This window comes from Carassius gibelio, chromosome A7 (assembly GCF_023724105.1).
Source record: "Carassius gibelio isolate Cgi1373 ecotype wild population from Czech Republic chromosome A7, carGib1.2-hapl.c, whole genome shotgun sequence".
NCBI lineage: Eukaryota > Metazoa > Chordata > Actinopteri > Cypriniformes > Cyprinidae > Carassius > Carassius gibelio.
The window spans coordinates 9668520-9694879 of NC_068377.1; the positions used below are offsets into that span (position 1 = coordinate 9668520).

At 34.6% G+C, this 26360-nt stretch overlaps 1 protein-coding gene and 14 non-coding genes across 15 annotated transcripts; 1 reads left to right on the plus strand and 14 right to left on the minus strand.

Annotated features, from left to right (window-relative positions):
- Positions 1 to 175: 175 nt before the first annotated feature.
- LOC128017909 (5S ribosomal RNA) lies at positions 176 to 294 on the minus strand. Its single transcript, XR_008184605.1, has one exon. It is a non-coding gene; the product is annotated as a 5S ribosomal RNA (ribosomal RNA).
- Positions 295 to 1911: 1617 nt separating this feature from the next.
- Positions 1912 to 2030, minus strand: LOC128017930 (5S ribosomal RNA). The gene has a single exon (XR_008184625.1). It is a non-coding gene; the product is annotated as a 5S ribosomal RNA (ribosomal RNA).
- Positions 2031 to 3649: 1619 nt separating this feature from the next.
- LOC128017914 (5S ribosomal RNA) lies at positions 3650 to 3768 on the minus strand. The gene has a single exon (XR_008184610.1). It is a non-coding gene; the product is annotated as a 5S ribosomal RNA (ribosomal RNA).
- Positions 3769 to 5387: 1619 nt separating this feature from the next.
- Positions 5388 to 5506, minus strand: LOC128017926 (5S ribosomal RNA). The gene has a single exon (XR_008184621.1). It is a non-coding gene; the product is annotated as a 5S ribosomal RNA (ribosomal RNA).
- Positions 5507 to 6904: 1398 nt separating this feature from the next.
- On the minus strand, positions 6905 to 7023 carry LOC128017938 (5S ribosomal RNA). The gene has a single exon (XR_008184629.1). It is a non-coding gene; the product is annotated as a 5S ribosomal RNA (ribosomal RNA).
- Positions 7024 to 8640: 1617 nt separating this feature from the next.
- Positions 8641 to 8759, minus strand: LOC128017932 (5S ribosomal RNA). The gene has a single exon (XR_008184626.1). It is a non-coding gene; the product is annotated as a 5S ribosomal RNA (ribosomal RNA).
- Positions 8760 to 10378: 1619 nt separating this feature from the next.
- Positions 10379 to 10497, minus strand: LOC128017939 (5S ribosomal RNA). Its single transcript, XR_008184630.1, has one exon. It is a non-coding gene; the product is annotated as a 5S ribosomal RNA (ribosomal RNA).
- A 1618-nt stretch (positions 10498 to 12115) lies between these two features.
- Positions 12116 to 12234, minus strand: LOC128017913 (5S ribosomal RNA). Its single transcript, XR_008184609.1, has one exon. It is a non-coding gene; the product is annotated as a 5S ribosomal RNA (ribosomal RNA).
- A 1398-nt stretch (positions 12235 to 13632) lies between these two features.
- Positions 13633 to 13751, minus strand: LOC128017940 (5S ribosomal RNA). The gene has a single exon (XR_008184631.1). It is a non-coding gene; the product is annotated as a 5S ribosomal RNA (ribosomal RNA).
- A 1614-nt stretch (positions 13752 to 15365) lies between these two features.
- Positions 15366 to 15484, minus strand: LOC128017933 (5S ribosomal RNA). The gene has a single exon (XR_008184627.1). It is a non-coding gene; the product is annotated as a 5S ribosomal RNA (ribosomal RNA).
- Positions 15485 to 17103: 1619 nt separating this feature from the next.
- On the minus strand, positions 17104 to 17222 carry LOC128017942 (5S ribosomal RNA). The gene has a single exon (XR_008184633.1). It is a non-coding gene; the product is annotated as a 5S ribosomal RNA (ribosomal RNA).
- A 1618-nt stretch (positions 17223 to 18840) lies between these two features.
- LOC128017916 (5S ribosomal RNA) lies at positions 18841 to 18959 on the minus strand. Its single transcript, XR_008184611.1, has one exon. It is a non-coding gene; the product is annotated as a 5S ribosomal RNA (ribosomal RNA).
- Positions 18960 to 20357: 1398 nt separating this feature from the next.
- LOC128017948 (5S ribosomal RNA) lies at positions 20358 to 20476 on the minus strand. Its single transcript, XR_008184639.1, has one exon. It is a non-coding gene; the product is annotated as a 5S ribosomal RNA (ribosomal RNA).
- Positions 20477 to 22095: 1619 nt separating this feature from the next.
- LOC128017959 (5S ribosomal RNA) lies at positions 22096 to 22214 on the minus strand. The gene has a single exon (XR_008184650.1). It is a non-coding gene; the product is annotated as a 5S ribosomal RNA (ribosomal RNA).
- A 1645-nt stretch (positions 22215 to 23859) lies between these two features.
- On the plus strand, positions 23860 to 26335 carry LOC128017697 (uncharacterized). Its single transcript, XM_052603150.1, has 4 exons — positions 23860 to 24076; positions 24999 to 25548; positions 25649 to 25724; positions 25860 to 26335. Exons 2-4 carry the CDS (start codon positions 25006 to 25008, stop codon positions 26333 to 26335), a joined length of 1095 nt encoding a protein of 364 aa, XP_052459110.1. The 5' UTR covers positions 23860 to 24076; positions 24999 to 25005.
- Positions 26336 to 26360: the final 25 nt, after the last annotated feature.

Below are 26360 nucleotides of genomic sequence, written 5' to 3' on the forward strand. Positions count from 1 at the left end.
CTATCGCCTCCTGCAGGAGAAAGGAAGAATGACGAGGCTGAGCTGTCCTTTGTGACACCGCAAGCAGAAAGATGGCACAGAGAAAGAGAAAACAGACCAAAAAGAAGCAGCTAATCCGTATAAAAGTGTAAAGGAACTAGAATGATAGCTGAGCCTTGGCTGAAGGAAAAGCAAAAGCTTACAGCACCTGGTATTCCCAGGCGGTCTCCCATCCAAGTACTAACCAGGCCCGACCCTGCTTAGCTTCCGAGATCGGACGAGATCGGGCGTGCTCAGGGGGGTATGGCCGTAAGCGAGTACAACAGTCAAGAGCGACCTATTTAAAGAAGACACACAGGCAGGCCAAAGAGAAACAGATCCTTTTCCACTCAAAGTTTTTTCCAAGTCTTTTAAAAGTCTTCTCTCTTTTTTAATATGAGCTAAATTAAGGGAAAGAAATAAGTAACAATAAAAAATATGCATTTTAATAAATAAATACATTCACAAAAGATAAATGTCGCGCGGTGACGCACTTTGTGTGGAAGTAATGGGGGCCTGTTTCTCAACTTTAACATCAGAAATGTCTTCTGGTTGAAATTGAATTAAATAAAAGTAAACAAATACTGCGCTTACTTTAAATTGAATGTAATTTGGGGGGAATTTGGTCATTTTAAAACAGAAATTTCAAACCTGGTTAAATTAAATTAAACCAAAATGTTTAAAATAATTAATATCAATAAATACAATCAATATTGCGTTGAGGCACTTTGAGTGGAAGTAAATGTCATCTGGTTAAAATAAAACCAAAACAATTAAAATAAAATTAAATAAAATATTGTGGTGATGCACTTTGAGTGCAGGTAATTTGGGGTGAATTTAGTGATTTTAAAACAGAAATTTCAAACCTGGTTAAATTAAATTAAACCAAAATGTTTAAATTAATTAATAAAATTAATAGCAATAAATACAATCAATACTGCGTTGAGGCACTTTGAGTGGAAGTAAATGTCTTCTGGTTAAAATGAAACCAAATCTATTGAAATAAAATTAAATTAAATAATATAAAATAAAATAAAATATTGTGGTGATGCACTTTGAGTGCAGGTAATTTGGGGTGAATTTAGTGATTTTAAAACAGGAATTTCAAACCTGGTTAAATTAAATTAAACCAAAATGTTTAAATTAATTAATAAAATTAATATCAATAAATACAATCAATATTACGTTGAGGCACTTTGAGTGGAAGTAAATGTCATCTGGTTAAAATAAAACCAAACCTATTAAAATAAAATAAAATAAAATATTGTGGTGATGCACTTTGAGTGCAGGTAATTTGGGGTGAATTTAGTGATTTTAAAACAGAAAGGGCATGCCTATATGTTCCTACAATGAAACAATATTTGCTGATGAGTTTAATGATTTTTTTTTTTTTTTTTGAGATGATAAAAAACTCTTGTCCTGTTCCAAGTAATGAAAAAGTACCAAAAAAGCTGAAATATGTCATTTGTTTAATTGCAAATAATTTGATCCCACACCAACATCAGTGAAAAAATGAACATGAGAATGTGTTTTTTGTTAATTTATTTGAAAATGAACTTTAAATCTAAGAGGGTGCATCTCCTGTGTAGTTTACCACTAAGGGGTTCGGATGACAATCAAATTTGGGAAGCTCCGTCTCAAACTGAAGAGAGGGGTGTCATTTCCAAAAGAGCACGCGGCGCTCAAGAGTTTGTAATAGAGACAGAGAAAAGGCCCGTCTATCGCCTCCTGCAGGAGAAAGGAAGAATGACGAGGCTGAGCTGTCCTTTGTGACACCGCAAGCAGAAAGATGGCACAGAGAAAGAGAAAACAGACAAAAAAGAAGCAGCTAATCCGTATAAAAGTGTAAAGGAACTAGAATGATAGCTGAGCCTTGGCTGAAGGAAAAGCAAAAGCTTACAGCACCTGGTATTCCCAGGCGGTCTCCCATCCAAGTACTAACCAGGCCCGACCCTGCTTAGCTTCCAAAATCGGACGAGATCGGGCGTGCTCAGGGTGGTATGGCCGTAAGCGAGTACAACAGTCAAGAGCGACCTATTTAAAGAAGACACACAGGCAGGCCAAAGAGAAACAGATCCTTTTCCACTCAAAGTTTTTTCCAAGTCTTTTAAAAGTCTTCTCTCTTTTTTAATATGAGCTAAATTAAGGGAAAGAAATAAGTAACAATAAAAAATATGCATTTTAATAAATAAATACATTCACAAAAGATAAATGTCGCGCGGTGACGCACTTTGTGTGGAAGTAATGGGGGCCTGTTTCTCAACTTTAACATCAGAAATGTCTTCTGGTTGAAATTGAATTAAATAAAAGTAAACAAATACTGCGCTTACTTTAAATTGAATGTAATTTGGGGGGAATTTGGTCATTTTAAAACAGAAATTTCAAACCTGGTTAAATTAAATTAAACCAAAATGTTTAAAATAATTAATATCAATAAATACAATCAATATTGCGTTGAGGCACTTTGAGTGGAAGTAAATGTCATCTGGTTAAAATAAAACCAAAACAATTAAAATAAAATTAAATAAAATATTGTGGTGATGCACTTTGAGTGCAGGTAATTTGGGGTGAATTTAGTGATTTTAAAACAGAAATTTCAAACCTGGTTAAATTAAATTAAACCAAAATGTTTAAATTAATTAATAAAATTAATAGCAATAAATACAATCAATACTGCGTTGAGGCACTTTGAGTGGAAGTAAATGTCATCTGGTTAAAATGAAACCAAATCTATTGAAATGAAATAAAATTAAATAATATAAAATTAAATAAAATATTGTGGTGATGCACTTTGAGTGCAGGTAATTTGGGGATGAATTTAGTGATTTTAAAACAGAAATTTCAAACCTGGTTAAATTAAATTAAACCAAAATGTTTAAATTAATTAATAAAATTAATATCAATAAATACAATCAATATTGCGTTGAGGCACTTTGAGTGGAAGTAAAAGTCATCTTGTTAAAATAAAACCAAACCTATTAAAATAAAATAAAATAAAATATTGTGGTGATGCACTTTGAGTGCAGGTAATTTGGGGTGAATTTAGTGATTTTAAAACAGAAAGGGCATGCCTATATTTTCCTACAATGAAACAATATTTGCTGATGAGTTTAATGAATTTTTTTTTTTTTTTTTGAGATGATAAAAAACTCTTGTCCTGTTCCAAGTAATGAAAAAGTACCAAAAAAGCTGAAATATGTCATTTGTTTAATTGCAAATAATTTGATCCCACACCAACATCAGTGAAAAAATGAACATGAGAATGTGTTTTTTGTTAATTTATTTGAAAATGAACTTTAAATCTAAGAGGGTGCATCTCCTGTGTAGTTTACCACTAAGGGGTTCGGATGACAATCAAATTTGGGAAGCTCCGTCTCAAACTGAAGAGAGGGGTGTCATTTCCAAAAGAGCACGCGGCGCTCAAGAGTTTGTAATAGAGACAGAGAAAAGGCCCGTCTATCGCCTCCTGCAGGAGAAAGGAAGAATGACGAGGCTGAGCTGTCCTTTGTGACACCGCAAGCAGAAAGATGGCACAGAGAAAGAGAAAACAGACAAAAAAGAAGCAGCTAATCCGTATAAAAGTGTAAAGGAACTAGAATGATAGCTGAGCCTTGGCTGAAGGAAAAGCAAAAGCTTACAGCACCTGGTATTCCCAGGCGGTCTCCCATCCAAGTACTAACCAGGCCCGACCCTGCTTAGCTTCCGAGATCGGACGAGATCGGGCGTGCTCAGGGTGGTATGGCCGTAAGCGAGTACAACAGTCAAGAGCGACCTATTTAAAGAAGACACACAGGCAGGCCAAAGAGAAACAGATCCTTTTCCACTCAAAGTTTTTTCCAAGTCTTTTAAAAGTCTTCTCTCTTTTTTAATATGAGCTAAATTAAGGGAAAGAAATAAGTAACAATAAAAAATATGCATTTTAATAAATAAATACATTCACAAAAGATAAATGTCGCGCGGTGACGCACTTTGTGTGGAAGTAATGGGGGCCTGTTTCTCAACTTTAACATCAGAAATGTCTTCTGGTTGAAATTGAATTAAATAAAAGTAAACAAATACTGCGCTTACTTTAAATTGAATGTAATTTGGGGGGAATTTGGTCATTTTAAAACAGAAATTTCAAACCTGGTTAAATTAAATTAAACCAAAATGTTTAAAATAATTAATATCAATAAATACAATCAATATTGCGTTGAGGCACTTTGAGTGGAAGTAAATGTCATCTGGTTAAAATAAAACCAAAACAATTAAAATAAAATTAAATAAAATATTGTGGTGATGCACTTTGAGTGCAGGTAATTTGGGGTGAATTTAGTGATTTTAAAACAGAAATTTCAAACCTGGTTAAATTAAATTAAACCAAAATGTTTAAATTAATTAATAAAATTAATAGCAATAAATACAATCAATACTGCGTTGAGGCACTTTGAGTGGAAGTAAATGTCATCTGGTTAAAATGAAACCAAATCTATTGAAATGAAATAAAATTAAATAATATAAAATTAAATAAAATATTGTGGTGATGCACTTTGAGTGCAGGTAATTTGGGGATGAATTTAGTGATTTTAAAACAGAAATTTCAAACCTGGTTAAATTTAATTAAACCAAAATGTTTAAATTAATTAATAAAATTAATATCAATAAATACAATCAATATTGCGTTGAGGCACTTTGAGTGGAAGTAAAAGTCATCTTGTTAAAATAAAACCAAACCTATTAAAATAAAATAAAATAAAATATTGTGGTGATGCACTTTGAGTGCAGGTAATTTGGGGTGAATTTAGTGATTTTAAAACAGAAAGGGCATGCCTATATTTTCCTACAATGAAACAATATTTGCTGATGAGTTTAATGAATTTTTTTTTTTTTTTTTGAGATGATAAAAAACTCTTGTCCTGTTCCAAGTAATGAAAAAGTACCAAAAAAGCTGAAATATGTCATTTGTTTAATTGCAAATAATTTGATCCCACACCAACATCAGTGAAAAAATGAACATGAGAATGTGTTTTTTGTTAATTTATTTGAAAATGAACTTTAAATCTAAGAGGGTGCATCTCCTGTGTAGTTTACCACTAAGGGGTTCGGATGACAATCAAATTTGGGAAGCTCCGTCTCAAACTGAAGAGAGGGGTGTCATTTCCAAAAGAGCACGCGGCGCTCAAGAGTTTGTAATAGAGACAGAGAAAAGGCCCGTCTATCGCCTCCTGCAGGAGAAAGGAAGAATGACGAGGCTGAGCTGTCCTTTGTGACACCGCAAGCAGAAAGATGGCACAGAGAAAGAGAAAACAGACAAAAAAGAAGCAGCTAATCCGTATAAAAGTGTAAAGGAACTAGAATGATAGCTGAGCCTTGGCTGAAGGAAAAGCAAAAGCTTACAGCACCTGGTATTCCCAGGCGGTCTCCCATCCAAGTACTAACCAGGCCCGACCCTGCTTAGCTTCCGAGATCGGACGAGATCGGGCGTGCTCAGGGTGGTATGGCCGTAAGCGAGTACAACAGTCAAGAGCGACCTATTTAAAGAAGACACACAGGCAGGCCAAAGAGAAACAGATCCTTTTCCACTCAAAGTTTTTTCCAAGTCTTTTAAAAGTCTTCTCTCTTTTTTAATATGAGCTAAATTAAGGGAAAGAAATAAGTAACAATAAAAAATATGCATTTTAATAAATAAATACATTCACAAAAGATAAATGTCGCGCGGTGACGCACTTTGTGTGGAAGTAATGGGGGCCTGTTTCTCAACTTTAACATCAGAAATGTCTTCTGGTTGAAATTGAATTAAATAAAAGTAAACAAATACTGCGCTTACTTTAAATTGAATGTAATTTGGGGGGAAATTGGTCATTTTAAAACAGAAATTTCAAACCTGGTTAAATTAAATTAAACCAAAATGTTTAAATTAATTAATAAAATTAATAGCAATAAATACAATCAATACTGCGTTGAGGCACTTTGAGTGGAAGTAAATGTCATCTGGTTAAAATGAAACCAAATCTATTGAAATAAAATAAAATTAAATAATATAAAATAAAATAAAATATTGTGGTGATGCACTTTGAGTGCAGGTAATTTGGGGTGAATTTAGTGATTTTAAAACAGGAATTTCAAACCTGGTTAAATTAAATTAAACCAAAATGTTTAAATTAATTAATAAAATTAATATCAATAAATACAATCAATATTACGTTGAGGCACTTTGAGTGGAAGTAAATGTCATCTGGTTAAAATAAAACCAAACCTATTAAAATAAAATAAAATAAAATATTGTGGTGATGCACTTTGAGTGCAGGTAATTTGGGGTGAATTTAGTGATTTTAAAACAGAAAGGGCATGCCTATATTTTCCTACAATGAAACAATATTTGCTGATGAGTTTAATGAATTTTTTTTTTTTGAGATGATAAAAAACTCTTGTCCTGTTCCAAGTAATGAAAAAGTACCAAAAAAGCTGAAATATGTCATTTGTTTAATTGCAAATAATTTGATCCCACACCAACATCAGTGAAAAAATGAACATGAGAATGTGTTTTTTGTTAATTTATTTGAAAATGAACTTTAAATCTAAGAGGGTGCATCTCCTGTGTAGTTTACCACTAAGGGGTTCGGATGACAATCAAATTTGGGAAGCTCCGTCTCAAACTGAAGAGAGGGGTGTCATTTCCAAAAGAGCACGCGGCGCTCAAGAGTTTGTAATAGAGACAGAGAAAAGGCCCGTCTATCGCCTCCTGCAGGAGAAAGGAAGAATGACGAGGCTGAGCTGTCCTTTGTGACACCGCAAGCAGAAAGATGGCACAGAGAAAGAGAAAACAGACCAAAAAGAAGCAGCTAATCCGTATAAAAGTGTAAAGGAACTAGAATGATAGCTGAGCCTTGGCTGAAGGAAAAGCAAAAGCTTACAGCACCTGGTATTCCCAGGCGGTCTCCCATCCAAGTACTAACCAGGCCCGACCCTGCTTAGCTTCCGAGATCGGACGAGATCGGGCGTGCTCAGGGTGGTATGGCCGTAAGCAAGTACAACAGTCAAGAGCGACCTATTTAAAGAAGACACACAGGCAGGCCAAAGAGAAACAGATCCTTTTCCACTCAAAGTTTTTTCCAAGTCTTTTAAAAGTCTTCTCTCTTTTTTAATATGAGCTAAATTAAGGGAAAGAAATAAGTAACAATAAAAAATATGCATTTTAATAAATAAATACATTCACAAAAGATAAATGTCGCGCGGTGACGCACTTTGTGTGGAAGTAATGGGGGCCTGTTTCTCAACTTTAACATCAGAAATGTCTTCTGGTTGAAATTGAATTAAATAAAAGTAAACAAATACTGCGCTTACTTTAAATTGAATGTAATTTGGGGGGAATTTGGTCATTTTAAAACAGAAATTTCAAACCTGGTTAAATTAAATTAAACCAAAATGTTTAAAATAATTAATATCAATAAATACAATCAATATTGCGTTGAGGCACTTTGAGTGGAAGTAAATGTCATCTGGTTAAAATAAAACCAAAACAATTAAAATAAAATTAAATAAAATATTGTGGTGATGCACTTTGAGTGCAGGTAATTTGGGGTGAATTTAGTGATTTTAAAACAGAAATTTCAAACCTGGTTAAATTAAATTAAACCAAAATGTTTAAATTAATTAATAAAATTAATAGCAATAAATACAATCAATACTGCGTTGAGGCACTTTGAGTGGAAGTAAATGTCTTCTGGTTAAAATGAAACCAAATCTATTGAAATGAAATAAAATTAAATAATATAAAATAAAATAAAATATTGTGGTGATGCACTTTGAGTGCAGGTAATTTGGGGTGAATTTAGTGATTTTAAAACAGGAATTTCAAACCTGGTTAAATTAAATTAAACCAAAATGTTTAAATTAATTAATAAAATTAATATCAATAAATACAATCAATATTACGTTGAGGCACTTTGAGTGGAAGTAAATGTCATCTGGTTAAAATAAAACCAAACCTATTAAAATAAAATAAAATAAAATATTGTGGTGATGCACTTTGAGTGCAGGTAATTTGGGGTGAATTTAGTGATTTTAAAACAGAAAGGGCATGCCTATATGTTCCTACAATGAAACAATATTTGCTGATGAGTTTAATGATTTTTTTTTTTTTTTTTGAGATGATAAAAAACTCTTGTCCTGTTCCAAGTAATGAAAAAGTACCAAAAAAGCTGAAATATGTCATTTGTTTAATTGCAAATAATTTGATCCCACACCAACATCAGTGAAAAAATGAACATGAGAATGTGTTTTTTGTTAATTTATTTGAAAATGAACTTTAAATCTAAGAGGGTGCATCTCCTGTGTAGTTTACCACTAAGGGGTTCGGATGACAATCAAATTTGGGAAGCTCCGTCTCAAACTGAAGAGAGGGGTGTCATTTCCAAAAGAGCACGCGGCGCTCAAGAGTTTGTAATAGAGACAGAGAAAAGGCCCGTCTATCGCCTCCTGCAGGAGAAAGGAAGAATGACGAGGCTGAGCTGTCCTTTGTGACACCGCAAGCAGAAAGATGGCACAGAGAAAGAGAAAACAGACAAAAAAGAAGCAGCTAATCCGTATAAAAGTGTAAAGGAACTAGAATGATAGCTGAGCCTTGGCTGAAGGAAAAGCAAAAGCTTACAGCACCTGGTATTCCCAGGCGGTCTCCCATCCAAGTACTAACCAGGCCCGACCCTGCTTAGCTTCCAAAATCGGACGAGATCGGGCGTGCTCAGGGTGGTATGGCCGTAAGCGAGTACAACAGTCAAGAGCGACCTATTTAAAGAAGACACACAGGCAGGCCAAAGAGAAACAGATCCTTTTCCACTCAAAGTTTTTTCCAAGTCTTTTAAAAGTCTTCTCTCTTTTTTAATATGAGCTAAATTAAGGGAAAGAAATAAGTAACAATAAAAAATATGCATTTTAATAAATAAATACATTCACAAAAGATAAATGTCGCGCGGTGACGCACTTTGTGTGGAAGTAATGGGGGCCTGTTTCTCAACTTTAACATCAGAAATGTCTTCTGGTTGAAATTGAATTAAATAAAAGTAAACAAATACTGCGCTTACTTTAAATTGAATGTAATTTGGGGGGAATTTGGTCATTTTAAAACAGAAATTTCAAACCTGGTTAAATTAAATTAAACCAAAATGTTTAAAATAATTAATATCAATAAATACAATCAATATTGCGTTGAGGCACTTTGAGTGGAAGTAAATGTCATCTGGTTAAAATAAAACCAAAACAATTAAAATAAAATTAAATAAAATATTGTGGTGATGCACTTTGAGTGCAGGTAATTTGGGGTGAATTTAGTGATTTTAAAACAGAAATTTCAAACCTGGTTAAATTAAATTAAACCAAAATGTTTAAATTAATTAATAAAATTAATAGCAATAAATACAATCAATACTGCGTTGAGGCACTTTGAGTGGAAGTAAATGTCATCTGGTTAAAATGAAACCAAATCTATTGAAATGAAATAAAATTAAATAATATAAAATTAAATAAAATATTGTGGTGATGCACTTTGAGTGCAGGTAATTTGGGGATGAATTTAGTGATTTTAAAACAGAAATTTCAAACCTGGTTAAATTAAATTAAACCAAAATGTTTAAATTAATTAATAAAATTAATATCAATAAATACAATCAATATTGCGTTGAGGCACTTTGAGTGGAAGTAAAAGTCATCTTGTTAAAATAAAACCAAACCTATTAAAATAAAATAAAATAAAATATTGTGGTGATGCACTTTGAGTGCAGGTAATTTGGGGTGAATTTAGTGATTTTAAAACAGAAAGGGCATGCCTATATTTTCCTACAATGAAACAATATTTGCTGATGAGTTTAATGAATTTTTTTTTTTTTTTTTGAGATGATAAAATACTCTTGTCCTGTTCCAAGTAATGAAAAAGTACCAAAAAAGCTGAAATATGTCATTTGTTTAATTGCAAATAATTTGATCCCACACCAACATCAGTGAAAAAATGAACATGAGAATGTGTTTTTTGTTAATTTATTTGAAAATGAACTTTAAATCTAAGAGGGTGCATCTCCTGTGTAGTTTACCACTAAGGGGTTCGGATGACAATCAAATTTGGGAAGCTCCGTCTCAAACTGAAGAGAGGGGTGTCATTTCCAAAAGAGCACGCGGCGCTCAAGAGTTTGTAATAGAGACAGAGAAAAGGCCCGTCTATCGCCTCCTGCAGGAGAAAGGAAGAATGACGAGGCTGAGCTGTCCTTTGTGACACCGCAAGCAGAAAGATGGCACAGAGAAAGAGAAAACAGACAAAAAAGAAGCAGCTAATCCGTATAAAAGTGTAAAGGAACTAGAATGATAGCTGAGCCTTGGCTGAAGGAAAAGCAAAAGCTTACAGCACCTGGTATTCCCAGGCGGTCTCCCATCCAAGTACTAACCAGGCCCGACCCTGCTTAGCTTCCGAGATCGGACGAGATCGGGCGTGCTCAGGGTGGTATGGCCGTAAGCGAGTACAACAGTCAAGAGCGACCTATTTAAAGAAGACACACAGGCAGGCCAAAGAGAAACAGATCCTTTTCCACTCAAAGTTTTTTCCAAGTCTTTTAAAAGTCTTCTCTCTTTTTTAATATGAGCTAAATTAAGGGAAAGAAATAAGTAACAATAAAAAATATGCATTTTAATAAATAAATACATTCACAAAAGATAAATGTCGCGCGGTGACGCACTTTGTGTGGAAGTAATGGGGGCCTGTTTCTCAACTTTAACATCAGAAATGTCTTCTGGTTGAAATTGAATTAAATAAAAGTAAACAAATACTGCGCTTACTTTAAATTGAATGTAATTTGGGGGGAATTTGGTCATTTTAAAACAGAAATTTCAAACCTGGTTAAATTAAATTAAACCAAAATGTTTAAAATAATTAATATCAATAAATACAATCAATATTGCGTTGAGGCACTTTGAGTGGAAGTAAATGTCATCTGGTTAAAATAAAACCAAAACAATTAAAATAAAATTAAATAAAATATTGTGGTGATGCACTTTGAGTGCAGGTAATTTGGGGTGAATTTAGTGATTTTAAAACAGAAATTTCAAACCTGGTTAAATTAAATTAAACCAAAATGTTTAAATTAATTAATAAAATTAATAGCAATAAATACAATCAATACTGCGTTGAGGCACTTTGAGTGGAAGTAAATGTCATCTGGTTAAAATGAAACCAAATCTATTGAAATGAAATAAAATTAAATAATATAAAATTAAATAAAATATTGTGGTGATGCACTTTGAGTGCAGGTAATTTGGGGATGAATTTAGTGATTTTAAAACAGAAATTTCAAACCTGGTTAAATTAAATTAAACCAAAATGTTTAAATTAATTAATAAAATTAATATCAATAAATACAATCAATATTGCGTTGAGGCACTTTGAGTGGAAGTAAAAGTCATCTTGTTAAAATAAAACCAAACCTATTAAAATAAAATAAAATAAAATATTGTGGTGATGCACTTTGAGTGCAGGTAATTTGGGGTGAATTTAGTGATTTTAAAACAGAAAGGGCATGCCTATATTTTCCTACAATGAAACAATATTTGCTGATGAGTTTAATGAATTATTTTTTTTTTTTTGAGATGATAAAAAACTCTTGTCCTGTTCCAAGTAATGAAAAAGTACCAAAAAAGCTGAAATATGTCATTTGTTTAATTGCAAATAATTTGATCCCACACCAACATCAGTGAAAAAATGAACATGAGAATGTGTTTTTTGTTAATTTATTTGAAAATGAACTTTAAATCTAAGAGGGTGCATCTCCTGTGTAGTTTACCACTAAGGGGTTCGGATGACAATCAAATTTGGGAAGCTCCGTCTCAAACTGAAGAGAGGGGTGTCATTTCCAAAAGAGCACGCGGCGCTCAAGAGTTTGTAATAGAGACAGAGAAAAGGCCCGTCTATCGCCTCCTGCAGGAGAAAGGAAGAATGACGAGGCTGAGCTGTCCTTTGTGACACCGCAAGCAGAAAGATGGCACAGAGAAAGAGAAAACAGACCAAAAAGAAGCAGCTAATCCGTATAAAAGTGTAAAGGAACTAGAATGATAGCTGAGCCTTGGCTGAAGGAAAAGCAAAAGCTTACAGCACCTGGTATTCCCAGGCGGACTCCCATCCAAGTACTAACCAGGCCCGACCCTGCTTAGCTTCCGAGATCGGACGAGATCGGGCGTGCTCAGGGTGGTATGGCCGTAAGCGAGTACAACAGTCAAGAGCGACCTATTTAAAGAAGACACACAGGCAGGCCAAAGAGAAACAGATCCTTTTCCACTCAAAGTTTTTTCCAAGTCTTTTAAAAGTCTTCTCTCTTTTTTAATATGAGCTAAATTAAGGGAAAGAAATAAGTAACAATAAAAAATATGCATTTTAATAAATAAATACATTCACAAAAGATAAATGTCGCGCGGTGACGCACTTTGTGTGGAAGTAATGGGGGCCTGTTTCTCAACTTTAACATCAGAAATGTCTTCTGGTTGAAATTGAATTAAATAAAAGTAAACAAATACTGCGCTTACTTTAAATTGAATGTAATTTGGGGGGAAATTGGTCATTTTAAAACAGAAATTTCAAACCTGGTTAAATTAAATTAAACCAAAATGTTTAAATTAATTAATAAAATTAATAGCAATAAATACAATCAATACTGCGTTGAGGCACTTTGAGTGGAAGTAAATGTCATCTGGTTAAAATGAAACCAAATCTATTGAAATAAAATAAAATTAAATAATATAAAATAAAATAAAATATTGTGGTGATGCACTTTGAGTGCAGGTAATTTGGGGTGAATTTAGTGATTTTAAAACAGGAATTTCAAACCTGGTTAAATTAAATTAAACCAAAATGTTTAAATTAATTAATAAAATTAATATCAATAAATACAATCAATATTACGTTGAGGCACTTTGAGTGGAAGTAAATGTCATCTGGTTAAAATAAAACCAAACCTATTAAAATAAAATAAAATAAAATATTGTGGTGATGCACTTTGAGTGCAGGTAATTTGGGGTGAATTTAGTGATTTTAAAACAGAAAGGGCATGCCTATATTTTCCTACAATGAAACAATATTTGCTGATGAGTTTAATGAATTTTTTTTTTTTGAGATGATAAAAAACTCTTGTCCTGTTCCAAGTAATGAAAAAGTACCAAAAAAGCTGAAATATGTCATTTGTTTAATTGCAAATAATTTGATCCCACACCAACATCAGTGAAAAAATGAACATGAGAATGTGTTTTTTGTTAATTTATTTGAAAATGAACTTTAAATCTAAGAGGGTGCATCTCCTGTGTAGTTTACCACTAAGGGGTTCGGATGACAATCAAATTTGGGAAGCTCCGTCTCAAACTGAAGAGAGGGGTGTCATTTCCAAAAGAGCACGCGGCGCTCAAGAGTTTGTAATAGAGACAGAGAAAAGGCCCGTCTATCGCCTCCTGCAGGAGAAAGGAAGAATGACGAGGCTGAGCTGTCCTTTGTGACACCGCAAGCAGAAAGATGGCACAGAGAAAGAGAAAACAGACCAAAAAGAAGCAGCTAATCCGTATAAAAGTGTAAAGGAACTAGAATGATAGCTGAGCCTTGGCTGAAGGAAAAGCAAAAGCTTACAGCACCTGGTATTCCCAGGCGGTCTCCCATCCAAGTACTAACCAGGCCCGACCCTGCTTAGCTTCCGAGATCGGACGAGATCGGGCGTGCTCAGGGTGGTATGGCCGTAAGCGAGTACAACAGTCAAGAGCGACCTATTTAAAGAAGACACACAGGCAGGCCAAAGAGAAACAGATCCTTTTCCACTCAAAGTTTTTTCCAAGTCTTTTAAAAGTCTTCTCTCTTTTTTAATATGAGCTAAATTAAGGGAAAGAAATAAGTAACAATAAAAAATATGCATTTTAATAAATAAATACATTCACAAAAGATAAATGTCGCGCGGTGACGCACTTTGTGTGGAAGTAATGGGGGCCTGTTTCTCAACTTTAACATCAGAAATGTCTTCTGGTTGAAATTGAATTAAATAAAAGTAAACAAATACTGCGCTTACTTTAAATTGAATGTAATTTGGGGGGAATTTGGTCATTTTAAAACAGAAATTTCAAACCTGGTTAAATTAAATTAAACCAAAATGTTTAAAATAATTAATATCAATAAATACAATCAATATTGCGTTGAGGCACTTTGAGTGGAAGTAAATGTCATCTGGTTAAAATAAAACCAAAACAATTAAAATAAAATTAAATAAAATATTGTGGTGATGCACTTTGAGTGCAGGTAATTTGGGGTGAATTTAGTGATTTTAAAACAGAAATTTCAAACCTGGTTAAATTAAATTAAACCAAAATGTTTAAATTAATTAATAAAATTAATAGCAATAAATACAATCAATACTGCGTTGAGGCACTTTGAGTGGAAGTAAATGTCTTCTGGTTAAAATGAAACCAAATCTATTGAAATAAAATTAAATTAAATAATATAAAATAAAATAAAATATTGTGGTGATGCACTTTGAGTGCAGGTAATTTGGGGTGAATTTAGTGATTTTAAAACAGGAATTTCAAACCTGGTTAAATTAAATTAAACCAAAATGTTTAAATTAATTAATAAAATTAATATCAATAAATACAATCAATATTACGTTGAGGCACTTTGAGTGGAAGTAAATGTCATCTGGTTAAAATAAAACCAAACCTATTAAAATAAAATAAAATAAAATATTGTGGTGATGCACTTTGAGTGCAGGTAATTTGGGGTGAATTTAGTGATTTTAAAACAGAAAGGGCATGCCTATATGTTCCTACAATGAAACAATATTTGCTGATGAGTTTAATGATTTTTTTTTTTTTTGAGATGATAAAAAACTCTTGTCCTGTTCCAAGTAATGAAAAAGTACCAAAAAAGCTGAAATATGTCATTTGTTTAATTGCAAATAATTTGATCCCACACCAACATCAGTGAAAAAATGAACATGAGAATGTGTTTTTTGTTAATTTATTTGAAAATGAACTTTAAATCTAAGAGGGTGCATCTCCTGTGTAGTTTACCACTAAGGGGTTCGGATGACAATCAAATTTGGGAAGCTCCGTCTCAAACTGAAGAGAGGGGTGTCATTTCCAAAAGAGCACGCGGCGCTCAAGAGTTTGTAATAGAGACAGAGAAAAGGCCCGTCTATCGCCTCCTGCAGGAGAAAGGAAGAATGACGAGGCTGAGCTGTCCTTTGTGACACCGCAAGCAGAAAGATGGCACAGAGAAAGAGAAAACAGACAAAAAAGAAGCAGCTAATCCGTATAAAAGTGTAAAGGAACTAGAATGATAGCTGAGCCTTGGCTGAAGGAAAAGCAAAAGCTTACAGCACCTGGTATTCCCAGGCGGTCTCCCATCCAAGTACTAACCAGGCCCGACCCTGCTTAGCTTCCAAAATCGGACGAGATCGGGCGTGCTCAGGGTGGTATGGCCGTAAGCGAGTACAACAGTCAAGAGCGACCTATTTAAAGAAGACACACAGGCAGGCCAAAGAGAAACAGATCCTTTTCCACTCAAAGTTTTTTCCAAGTCTTTTAAAAGTCTTCTCTCTTTTTTAATATGAGCTAAATTAAGGGAAAGAAATAAGTAACAATAAAAAATATGCATTTTAATAAATAAATACATTCACAAAAGATAAATGTCGCGCGGTGACGCACTTTGTGTGGAAGTAATGGGGGCCTGTTTCTCAACTTTAACATCAGAAATGTCTTCTGGTTGAAATTGAATTAAATAAAAGTAAACAAATACTGCGCTTACTTTAAATTGAATGTAATTTGGGGGGAATTTGGTCATTTTAAAACAGAAATTTCAAACCTGGTTAAATTAAATTAAACCAAAATGTTTAAAATAATTAATATCAATAAATACAATCAATATTGCGTTGAGGCACTTTGAGTGGAAGTAAATGTCATCTGGTTAAAATAAAACCAAAACAATTAAAATAAAATTAAATAAAATATTGTGGTGATGCACTTTGAGTGCAGGTAATTTGGGGTGAATTTAGTGATTTTAAAACAGAAATTTCAAACCTGGTTAAATTAAATTAAACCAAAATGTTTAAATTAATTAATAAAATTAATAGCAATAAATACAATCAATACTGCGTTGAGGCACTTTGAGTGGAAGTAAATGTCATCTGGTTAAAATGAAACCAAATCTATTGAAATGAAATAAAATTAAATAATATAAAATTAAATAAAATATTGTGGTGATGCACTTTGAGTGCAGGTAATTTGGGGATGAATTTAGTGATTTTAAAACAGAAATTTCAAACCTGGTTAAATTAAATTAAACCAAAATGTTTAAATTAATTAATAAAATTAATATCAATAAATACAATCAATATTGCGTTGAGGCACTTTGAGTGGAAGTAAAAGTCATCTTGTTAAAATAAAACCAAACCTATTAAAATAAAATAAAATAAAATATTGTGGTGATGCACTTTGAGTGCAGGTAATTTGGGGTGAATTTAGTGATTTTAAAACAGAAAGGGCATGCCTATATTTTCCTACAATGAAACAATATTTGCTGATGAGTTTAATGAATTTTTTTTTTTTTTTTTGAGATGATAAAAAACTCTTGTCCTGTTCCAAGTAATGAAAAAGTACCAAAAAAGCTGAAATATGTCATTTGTTTAATTGCAAATAATTTGATCCCACACCAACATCAGTGAAAAAATGAACATGAGAATGTGTTTTTTGTTAATTTATTTGAAAATGAACTTTAAATCTAAGAGGGTGCATCTCCTGTGTAGTTTACCACTAAGGGGTTCGGATGACAATCAAATTTGGGAAGCTCCGTCTCAAACTGAAGAGAGGGGTGTCATTTCCAAAAGAGCACGCGGCGCTCAAGAGTTTGTAATAGAGACAGAGAAAAGGCCCGTCTATCGCCTCCTGCAGGAGAAAGGAAGAATGACGAGGCTGAGCTGTCCTTTGTGACACCGCAAGCAGAAAGATGGCACAGAGAAAGAGAAAACAGACCAAAAAGAAGCAGCTAATCCGTATAAAAGTGTAAAGGAACTAGAATGATAGCTGAGCCTTGGCTGAAGGAAAAGCAAAAGCTTACAGCACCTGGTATTCCCAGGCGGTCTCCCATCCAAGTACTAACCAGGCCCGACCCTGCTTAGCTTCCGAGATCGGACGAGATCGGGCGTGCTCAGGGTGGTATGGCCGTAAGCGAGTACAACAGTCAAGAGCGACCTATTTAAAGAAGACACACAGGCAGGCCAAAGAGAAACAGATCCTTTTCCACTCAAAGTTTTTTCCAAGTCTTTTAAAAGTCTTCTCTCTTTTTTAATATGAGCTAAATTAAGGGAAAGAAATAAGTAACAATAAAAAATATGCATTTTAATAAATAAATACATTCACAAAAGATAAATGTCGCGCGGTGACGCACTTTGTGTGGAAGTAATGGGGGCCTGTTTCTCAACTTTAACATCAGAAATGTCTTCTGGTTGAAATTGAATTAAATAAAAGTAAACAAATACTGCGCTTACTTTAAATTGAATGTAATTTGGGGGGAATTTGGTCATTTTAAAACAGAAATTTCAAACCTGGTTAAATTAAATTAAACCAAAATGTTTAAAATAATTAATATCAATAAATACAATCAATATTGCGTTGAGGCACTTTGAGTGGAAGTAAATGTCATCTGGTTAAAATAAAACCAAAACAATTAAAATAAAATTAAATAAAATATTGTGGTGATGCACTTTGAGTGCAGGTAATTTGGGGTGAATTTAGTGATTTTAAAACAGAAATTTCAAACCTGGTTAAATTAAATTAAACCAAAATGTTTAAATTAATTAATAAAATTAATAGCAATAAATACAATCAATACTGCGTTGAGGCACTTTGAGTGGAAGTAAATGTCATCTGGTTAAAATGAAACCAAATCTATTGAAATGAAATAAAATTAAATAATATAAAATTAAATAAAATATTGTGGTGATGCACTTTGAGTGCAGGTAATTTGGGGATGAATTTAGTGATTTTAAAACAGAAATTTCAAACCTGGTTAAATTAAATTAAACCAAAATGTTTAAATTAATTAATAAAATTAATATCAATAAATACAATCAATATTGCGTTGAGGCACTTTGAGTGGAAGTAAAAGTCATCTTGTTAAAATAAAACCAAACCTATTAAAATAAAATAAAATAAAATATTGTGGTGATGCACTTTGAGTGCAGGTAATTTGGGGTGAATTTAGTGATTTTAAAACAGAAAGGGCATGCCTATATTTTCCTACAATGAAACAATATTTGCTGATGAGTTTAATGAATTATTTTTTTTTTTTTGAGATGATAAAAAACTCTTGTCCTGTTCCAAGTAATGAAAAAGTACCAAAAAAGCTGAAATATGTCATTTGTTTAATTGCAAATAATTTGATCCCACACCAACATCAGTGAAAAAATGAACATGAGAATGTGTTTTTTGTTAATTTATTTGAAAATGAACTTTAAATCTAAGAGGGTGCATCTCCTGTGTAGTTTACCACTAAGGGGTTCGGATGACAATCAAATTTGGGAAGCTCCGTCTCAAACTGAAGAGAGGGGTGTCATTTCCAAAAGAGCACGCGGCGCTCAAGAGTTTGTAATAGAGACAGAGAAAAGGCCCGTCTATCGCCTCCTGCAGGAGAAAGGAAGAATGACGAGGCTGAGCTGTCCTTTGTGACACCGCAAGCAGAAAGATGGCACAGAGAAAGAGAAAACAGACCAAAAAGAAGCAGCTAATCCGTATAAAAGTGTAAAGGAACTAGAATGATAGCTGAGCCTTGGCTGAAGGAAAAGCAAAAGCTTACAGCACCTGGTATTCCCAGGCGGACTCCCATCCAAGTACTAACCAGGCCCGACCCTGCTTAGCTTCCGAGATCGGACGAGATCGGGCGTGCTCAGGGTGGTATGGCCGTAAGCGAGTACAACAGTCAAGAGCGACCTATTTAAAGAAGACACACAGGCAGGCCAAAGAGAAACAGATCCTTTTCCACTCAAAGTTTTTTCCAAGTCTTTTAAAAGTCTTCTCTCTTTTTTAATATGAGCTAAATTAAGGGAAAGAAATAAGTAACAATAAAAAATATGCATTTTAATAAATAAATACATTCACAAAAGATAAATGTCGCGCGGTGACGCACTTTGTGTGGAAGTAATGGGGGCCTGTTTCTCAACTTTAACATCAGAAATGTCTTCTGGTTGAAATTGAATTAAATAAAAGTAAACAAATACTGCGCTTACTTTAAATTGAATGTAATTTGGGGGGAAATTGGTCATTTTAAAACAGAAATTTCAAACCTGGTTAAATTAAATTAAACCAAAATGTTTAAATTAATTAATAAAATTAATAGCAATAAATACAATCAATACTGCGTTGAGGCACTTTGAGTGGAAGTAAATGTCATCTGGTTAAAATGAAACCAAATCTATTGAAATAAAATAAAATTAAATAATATAAAATAAAATAAAATATTGTGGTGATGCACTTTGAGTGCAGGTAATTTGGGGTGAATTTAGTGATTTTAAAACAGGAATTTCAAACCTGGTTAAATTAAATTAAACCAAAATGTTTAAATTAATTAATAAAATTAATATCAATAAATACAATCAATATTACGTTGAGGCACTTTGAGTGGAAGTAAATGTCATCTGGTTAAAATAAAACCAAACCTATTAAAATAAAATAAAATAAAATATTGTGGTGATGCACTTTGAGTGCAGGTAATTTGGGGTGAATTTAGTGATTTTAAAACAGAAAGGGCATGCCTATATTTTCCTACAATGAAACAATATTTGCTGATGAGTTTAATGAATTTTTTTTTTTTGAGATGATAAAAAACTCTTGTCCTGTTCCAAGTAATGAAAAAGTACCAAAAAAGCTGAAATATGTCATTTGTTTAATTGCAAATAATTTGATCCCACACCAACATCAGTGAAAAAATGAACATGAGAATGTGTTTTTTGTTAATTTATTTGAAAATGAACTTTAAATCTAAGAGGGTGCATCTCCTGTGTAGTTTACCACTAAGGGGTTCGGATGACAATCAAATTTGGGAAGCTCCGTCTCAAACTGAAGAGAGGGGTGTCATTTCCAAAAGAGCACGCGGCGCTCAAGAGTTTGTAATAGAGACAGAGAAAAGGCCCGTCTATCGCCTCCTGCAGGAGAAAGGAAGAATGACGAGGCTGAGCTGTCCTTTGTGACACCGCAAGCAGAAAGATGGCACAGAGAAAGAGAAAACAGACCAAAAAGAAGCAGCTAATCCGTATAAAAGTGTAAAGGAACTAGAATGATAGCTGAGCCTTGGCTGAAGGAAAAGCAAAAGCTTACAGCACCTGGTATTCCCAGGCGGTCTCCCATCCAAGTACTAACCAGGCCCGACCCTGCTTAGCTTCCGAGATCGGACGAGATCGGGCGTGCTCAGGGTGGTATGGCCGTAAGCGAGTACAACAGTCAAGAGCGACCTATTTAAAGAAGACACACAGGCAGGCCAAAGAGAAACAGATCCTTTTCCACTCAAAGTTTTTTCCAAGTCTTTTAAAAGTCTTCTCTCTTTTTTAATATGAGCTAAATTAAGGGAAAGAAATAAGTAACAATAAAAAATATGCATTTTAATAAATAAATACATTCACAAAAGATAAATGTCGCGCGGTGACGCACTTTGTGTGGAAGTAATGGGGGCCTGTTTCTCAACTTTAACATCAGAAATGTCTTCTGGTTGAAATTGAATTAAATAAAAGTAAACAAATACTGCGCTTACTTTAAATTGAATGTAATTTGGGGGGAATTTGGTCATTTTAAAACAGAAATTTCAAACCTGGTTAAATTAAATTAAACCAAAATGTTTAAAATAATTAATATCAATAAATACAATCAATATTGCGTTGAGGCACTTTGAGTGGAAGTAAATGTCATCTGGTTAAAATAAAACCAAAACAATTAAAATAAAATTAAATAAAATATTGTGGTGATGCACTTTGAGTGCAGGTAATTTGGGGTGAATTTAGTGATTTTAAAACAGAAATTTCAAACCTGGTTAAATTAAATTAAACCAAAATGTTTAAATTAATTAATAAAATTAATAGCAATAAATACAATCAATACTGCGTTGAGGCACTTTGAGTGGAAGTAAATGTCATCTGGTTAAAATGAAACCAAATCTATTGAAATGAAATAAAATTAAATAATATAAAATTAAATAAAATATTGTGGTGATGCACTTTGAGTGCAGGTAATTTGGGGATGAATTTAGTGATTTTAAAACAGAAATTTCAAACCTGGTTAAATTAAATTAAACCAAAATGTTTAAATTAATTAATAAAATTAATATCAATAAATACAATCAATATTGCGTTGAGGCACTTTGAGTGGAAGTAAAAGTCATCTTGTTAAAATAAAACCAAACCTATTAAAATAAAATAAAATAAAATATTGTGGTGATGCACTTTGAGTGCAGGTAATTTGGGGTGAATTTAGTGATTTTAAAACAGAAAGGGCATGCCTATATTTTCCTACAATGAAACAATATTTGCTGATGAGTTTAATGAATTTTTTTTTTTTTTTTTGAGATGATAAAAAACTCTTGTCCTGTTCCAAGTAATGAAAAAGTACCAAAAAAGCTGAAATATGTCATTTGTTTAATTGCAAATAATTTGATCCCACACCAACATCAGTGAAAAAATGAACATGAGAATGTGTTTTTTGTTAATTTATTTGAAAATGAACTTTAAATCTAAGAGGGTGCATCTCCTGTGTAGTTTACCACTAAGGGGTTCGGATGACAATCAAATTTGGGAAGCTCCGTCTCAAACTGAAGAGAGGGGTGTCATTTCCAAAAGAGCACGCGGCGCTCAAGAGTTTGTAATAGAGACAGAGAAAAGGCCCGTCTATCGCCTCCTGCAGGAGAAAGGAAGAATGACGAGGCTGAGCTGTCCTTTGTGACACCGCAAGCAGAAAGATGGCACAGAGAAAGAGAAAACAGACCAAAAAGAAGCAGCTAATCCGTATAAAAGTGTAAAGGAACTAGAATGATAGCTGAGCCTTGGCTGAAGGAAAAGCAAAAGCTTACAGCACCTGGTATTCCCAGGCGGTCTCCCATCCAAGTACTAACCAGGCCCGACCCTGCTTAGCTTCCGAGATCGGACGAGATCGGGCGTGCTCAGGGTGGTATGGCCGTAAGCGAGTACAACAGTCAAGAGCGACCTATTTAAAGAAGACACACAGGCAGGCCAAAGAGAAACAGATCCTTTTCCACTCAAAGTTTTTTCCAAGTCTTTTAAAAGTCTTCTCTCTTTTTTAATATGAGCTAAATTAAGGGAAAGAAATAAGTAACAATAAAAAATATGCATTTTAATAAATAAATACATTCACAAAAGATAAATGTCGCGCGGTGACGCACTTTGTGTGGAAGTAATGGGGGCCTGTTTCTCAACTTTAACATCAGAAATGTCTTCTGGTTGAAATTGAATTAAATAAAAGTAAACAAATACTGCGCTTACTTTAAATTGAATGTAATTTGGGGGGAATTTGGTCATTTTAAAACAGAAATTTCAAACCTGGTTAAATTAAATTAAACCAAAATGTTTAAAATAATTAATATCAATAAATACAATCAATATTGCGTTGAGGCACTTTGAGTGGAAGTAAATGTCATCTGGTTAAAATAAAACCAAAACAATTAAAATAAAATTAAATAAAATATTGTGGTGATGCACTTTGAGTGCAGGTAATTTGGGGTGAATTTAGTGATTTTAAAACAGAAATTTCAAACCTGGTTAAATTAAATTAAACCAAAATGTTTAAATTAATTAATAAAATTAATAGCAATAAATACAATCAATACTGCGTTGAGGCACTTTGAGTGGAAGTAAATGTCATCTGGTTAAAATGAAACCAAATCTATTGAAATGAAATAAAATTAAATAATATAAAATTAAATAAAATATTGTGGTGATGCACTTTGAGTGCAGGTAATTTGGGGATGAATTTAGTGATTTTAAAACAGAAATTTCAAACCTGGTTAAATTAAATTAAACCAAAATGTTTAAATTAATTAATAAAATTAATATCAATAAATACAATCAATATTGCGTTGAGGCACTTTGAGTGGAAGTAAAAGTCATCTTGTTAAAATAAAACCAAACCTATTAAAATAAAATAAAATAAAATATTGTGGTGATGCACTTTGAGTGCAGGTAATTTGGGGTGAATTTAGTGATTTTAAAACAGAAAGGGCATGCCTATATTTTCCTACAATGAAACAATATTTGCTGATGAGTTTAATGAATTTTTTTTTTTTTTTTTGAGATGATAAAAAACTCTTGTCCTGTTCCAAGTAATGAAAAAGTACCAAAAAAGCTGAAATATGTCATTTGTTTAATTGCAAATAATTTGATCCCACACCAACATCAGTGAAAAAATGAACATGAGAATGTGTTTTTTGTTAATTTATTTGAAAATGAACTTTAAATCTAAGAGGGTGCATCTCCTGTGTAGTTTACCACTAAGGGGTTCGGATGACAATCAAATTTGGGAAGCTCCGTCTCAAACTGAAGAGAGGGGTGTCATTTCCAAAAGAGCACGCGGCGCTCAAGAGTTTGTAATAGAGACAGAGAAAAGGCCCGTCTATCGCCTCCTGCAGGAGAAAGGAAGAATGACGAGGCTGAGCTGTCCTTTGTGACACCGCAAGCAGAAAGATGGCACAGAGAAAGAGAAAACAGACAAAAAAGAAGCAGCTAATCCGTATAAAAGTGTAAAGGAACTAGAATGATAGCTGAGCCTTGGCTGAAGGAAAAGCAAAAGCTTACAGCACCTGGTATTCCCAGGCGAATTCTCCTCCAAGTACCTAAGCGATCGTCAGCCGTCCAATGGTTGAGCAGAGCTGAGCAGCGATCAGCCAATGGTTGAGCAATGCTGAGCAGAGCTCAGTGCTCAACAGACCAATCATTGAGCGAGGATCGGTAAACGTCATCCAGCTGTATGAGCTGTTTTAAAAATACTGGCGGCCATTGATGATCGATTGGACTGTTTTCTTTACTATAAGGTACGTTTGGTATAATTATGTGCTAAGTAATGAATGAAACTCCATATATTTTGTGATAATTTGGCTGACATTGAAGGTTTTACATGGTAATATCTCGTCAGCGCCGTACTGACACTAACTTTCTAGCTCTGCTTGTTTACATTAAAATCTCTGAAATGCGTTTAAAATGGGACCAGACTATTGATTTTACATGTTGAGACGTTGGAGAATGTACTACTTCTGTGTGGACTCGAAATGTAAAGCTTAAATATGCTTTAGGTGTGTTAGAATATCAATCGCGATTAGCATGCTAAATGCATTGAAAATTAATGAATGAGCTACCAATCGCCGCTGTAATGACCTGACGATCTCTGGAAATTCTTTAAAAACGTGATCAGACACTCTCGCTAACTTCTTAAGACCATATAGATAGTCTTACAGCACTGTGGAGTTGAAATTCGATGTGTAAATATGCTTTAGAAGTGTAAACATGTCAACCGCGATTTGCATGCTATAAACAAGTGATGAATGAATGGGCTGTTTTTGGTTACTACTTTTATGAGGGCTGCAGGGTCTATAAACATGTATTTAAGCCCTCATCTGATTTTAGTTTTACTCATTTATTCATGTTTTACTGTACCAGATGAAACATGGAGAAGATGATCCCTGGAAATTCTTCAAAAATGTGATCAGACACTTTAGCTCACTTCTTAAGACCATGAAAGAGATAGTGTTACAGTAGTGTGGAGTTGAAATTCGATGTGTAAATATGCTTTAGAAATGTAAACATGTCAACTGCTATTTGCATGTTAAAAACAAAGTGATGAATGAATGGGCTGTTTTTGGTTACTACTTTTACGAGGGCTGCAGGGTCTCTATAAAAATGTACTTAATGTACATCTGCTTTTAGTTTTACTCATTTTTTCATGTTTTACTGTACCAGATGAAACATGGAGAAGCCTAGACATCGGTGCAGCGTGTGCGACAAGACTTTCACTGAAAAGTCCAACCTGACGAGGCATCTGAAGATCCATGCCGTCGCCAGGGAGACCTTTGACTGTGATGTCTGCAGGAGGAGCTTGACCACCAAATCATCGCTGGTCAGCCATCAACAGCAACACCAGTACCCCAACATCGTTATGTACCGGCAAGGAGAGGCCAGGCTGCAGTGTACAGAGGCAGCAAAGTCTGTGGCAGAGGCCCCCAGCATTGTTGATGACCCTACATGGCTGGATCCCAAGACAGCAGAGGCGATGGCCAAGAGGTCCGGGGGTGAGCTGTGGAAAGGTCAGCTGGTCATCGTGTTCGGGAAGTACGCCGGTCAGACCTTCAAGTGGCTTCTAGAAAACGATGTCGGCTGGCTGGTGTGGTTGCTGTTCCAGTACTGCCAGCAGGGAGAGCAGAACGAGCTGTTAAAGTGGCAGAAGGAGCGACTGCTCGCGTACGCCAGAGAGTTCCCTCCGGTCACATGGCACCTTGACAGGAGGTTGAAGGTAAGATAAACTCAGTTACCTTTTAGACCTGACTTATGATGTTAAGCAGTAACCAGTATTAGTAAAGTATTATTCTATGGTTGTGTTTTATTTTCTGCAGAAAGCGCAATCGAAGCCCGACCTCTCTCAGCAGGACCCCTACTATGCCAGCGATGCCGAGATGTTGGTTGCTGCAGGTATAGTAGTATTATGCTGAAATGACTTTGTAGAATGCTGTGGAGCTGCTAGAACTTGTGTTTGTGCCATGTGAAATTCATCAGTATGTATCGAGCAATGCAGTTGATACATTTTTGTGGTGTTCTCCTCTTCAGAGAGTGTCCTGGACAGGGCCGAGGCGTCGGTCAGCACTCAGCTGACCACCTGGGGAGAACTCGCCAGCTCTGTGTGCCAGGACGACAGGCCCGGACCCTCGTCCCTCCGAGAAACCTCGGAATCCGGTGGCGTCGTGCTGGAGGGCTGGCAGAAGTTCTGGGAGCAGCCGCCTGAATCCGCCCAAGCCCTTGGTATTGCCCCCGCTAACATCAAGTGGCTGAAGACCAACGAGACCTACGGGCTGTTCGAGAGGGCGTCCAGGTACAAGAATGTCAGGGGAGAGATGGCCGAGAGGAAGCTCTTTAAGGAGAAGATGGAGTTCCACCCGCCACCACCTCCTATGGCTGTCAAGGGAGCTGTGCCCAACATGCTCTCCTTCTTCACCACCCCTGCCTTCTTCGGGCGCCCGGTCGGCGTGATGAAGGCATTGATCCGCTGCCCCAACACCAACTGCCCCGCACCGCCAGAGTACTAACTGGAGAAGAGAGGGTACGGCAGCT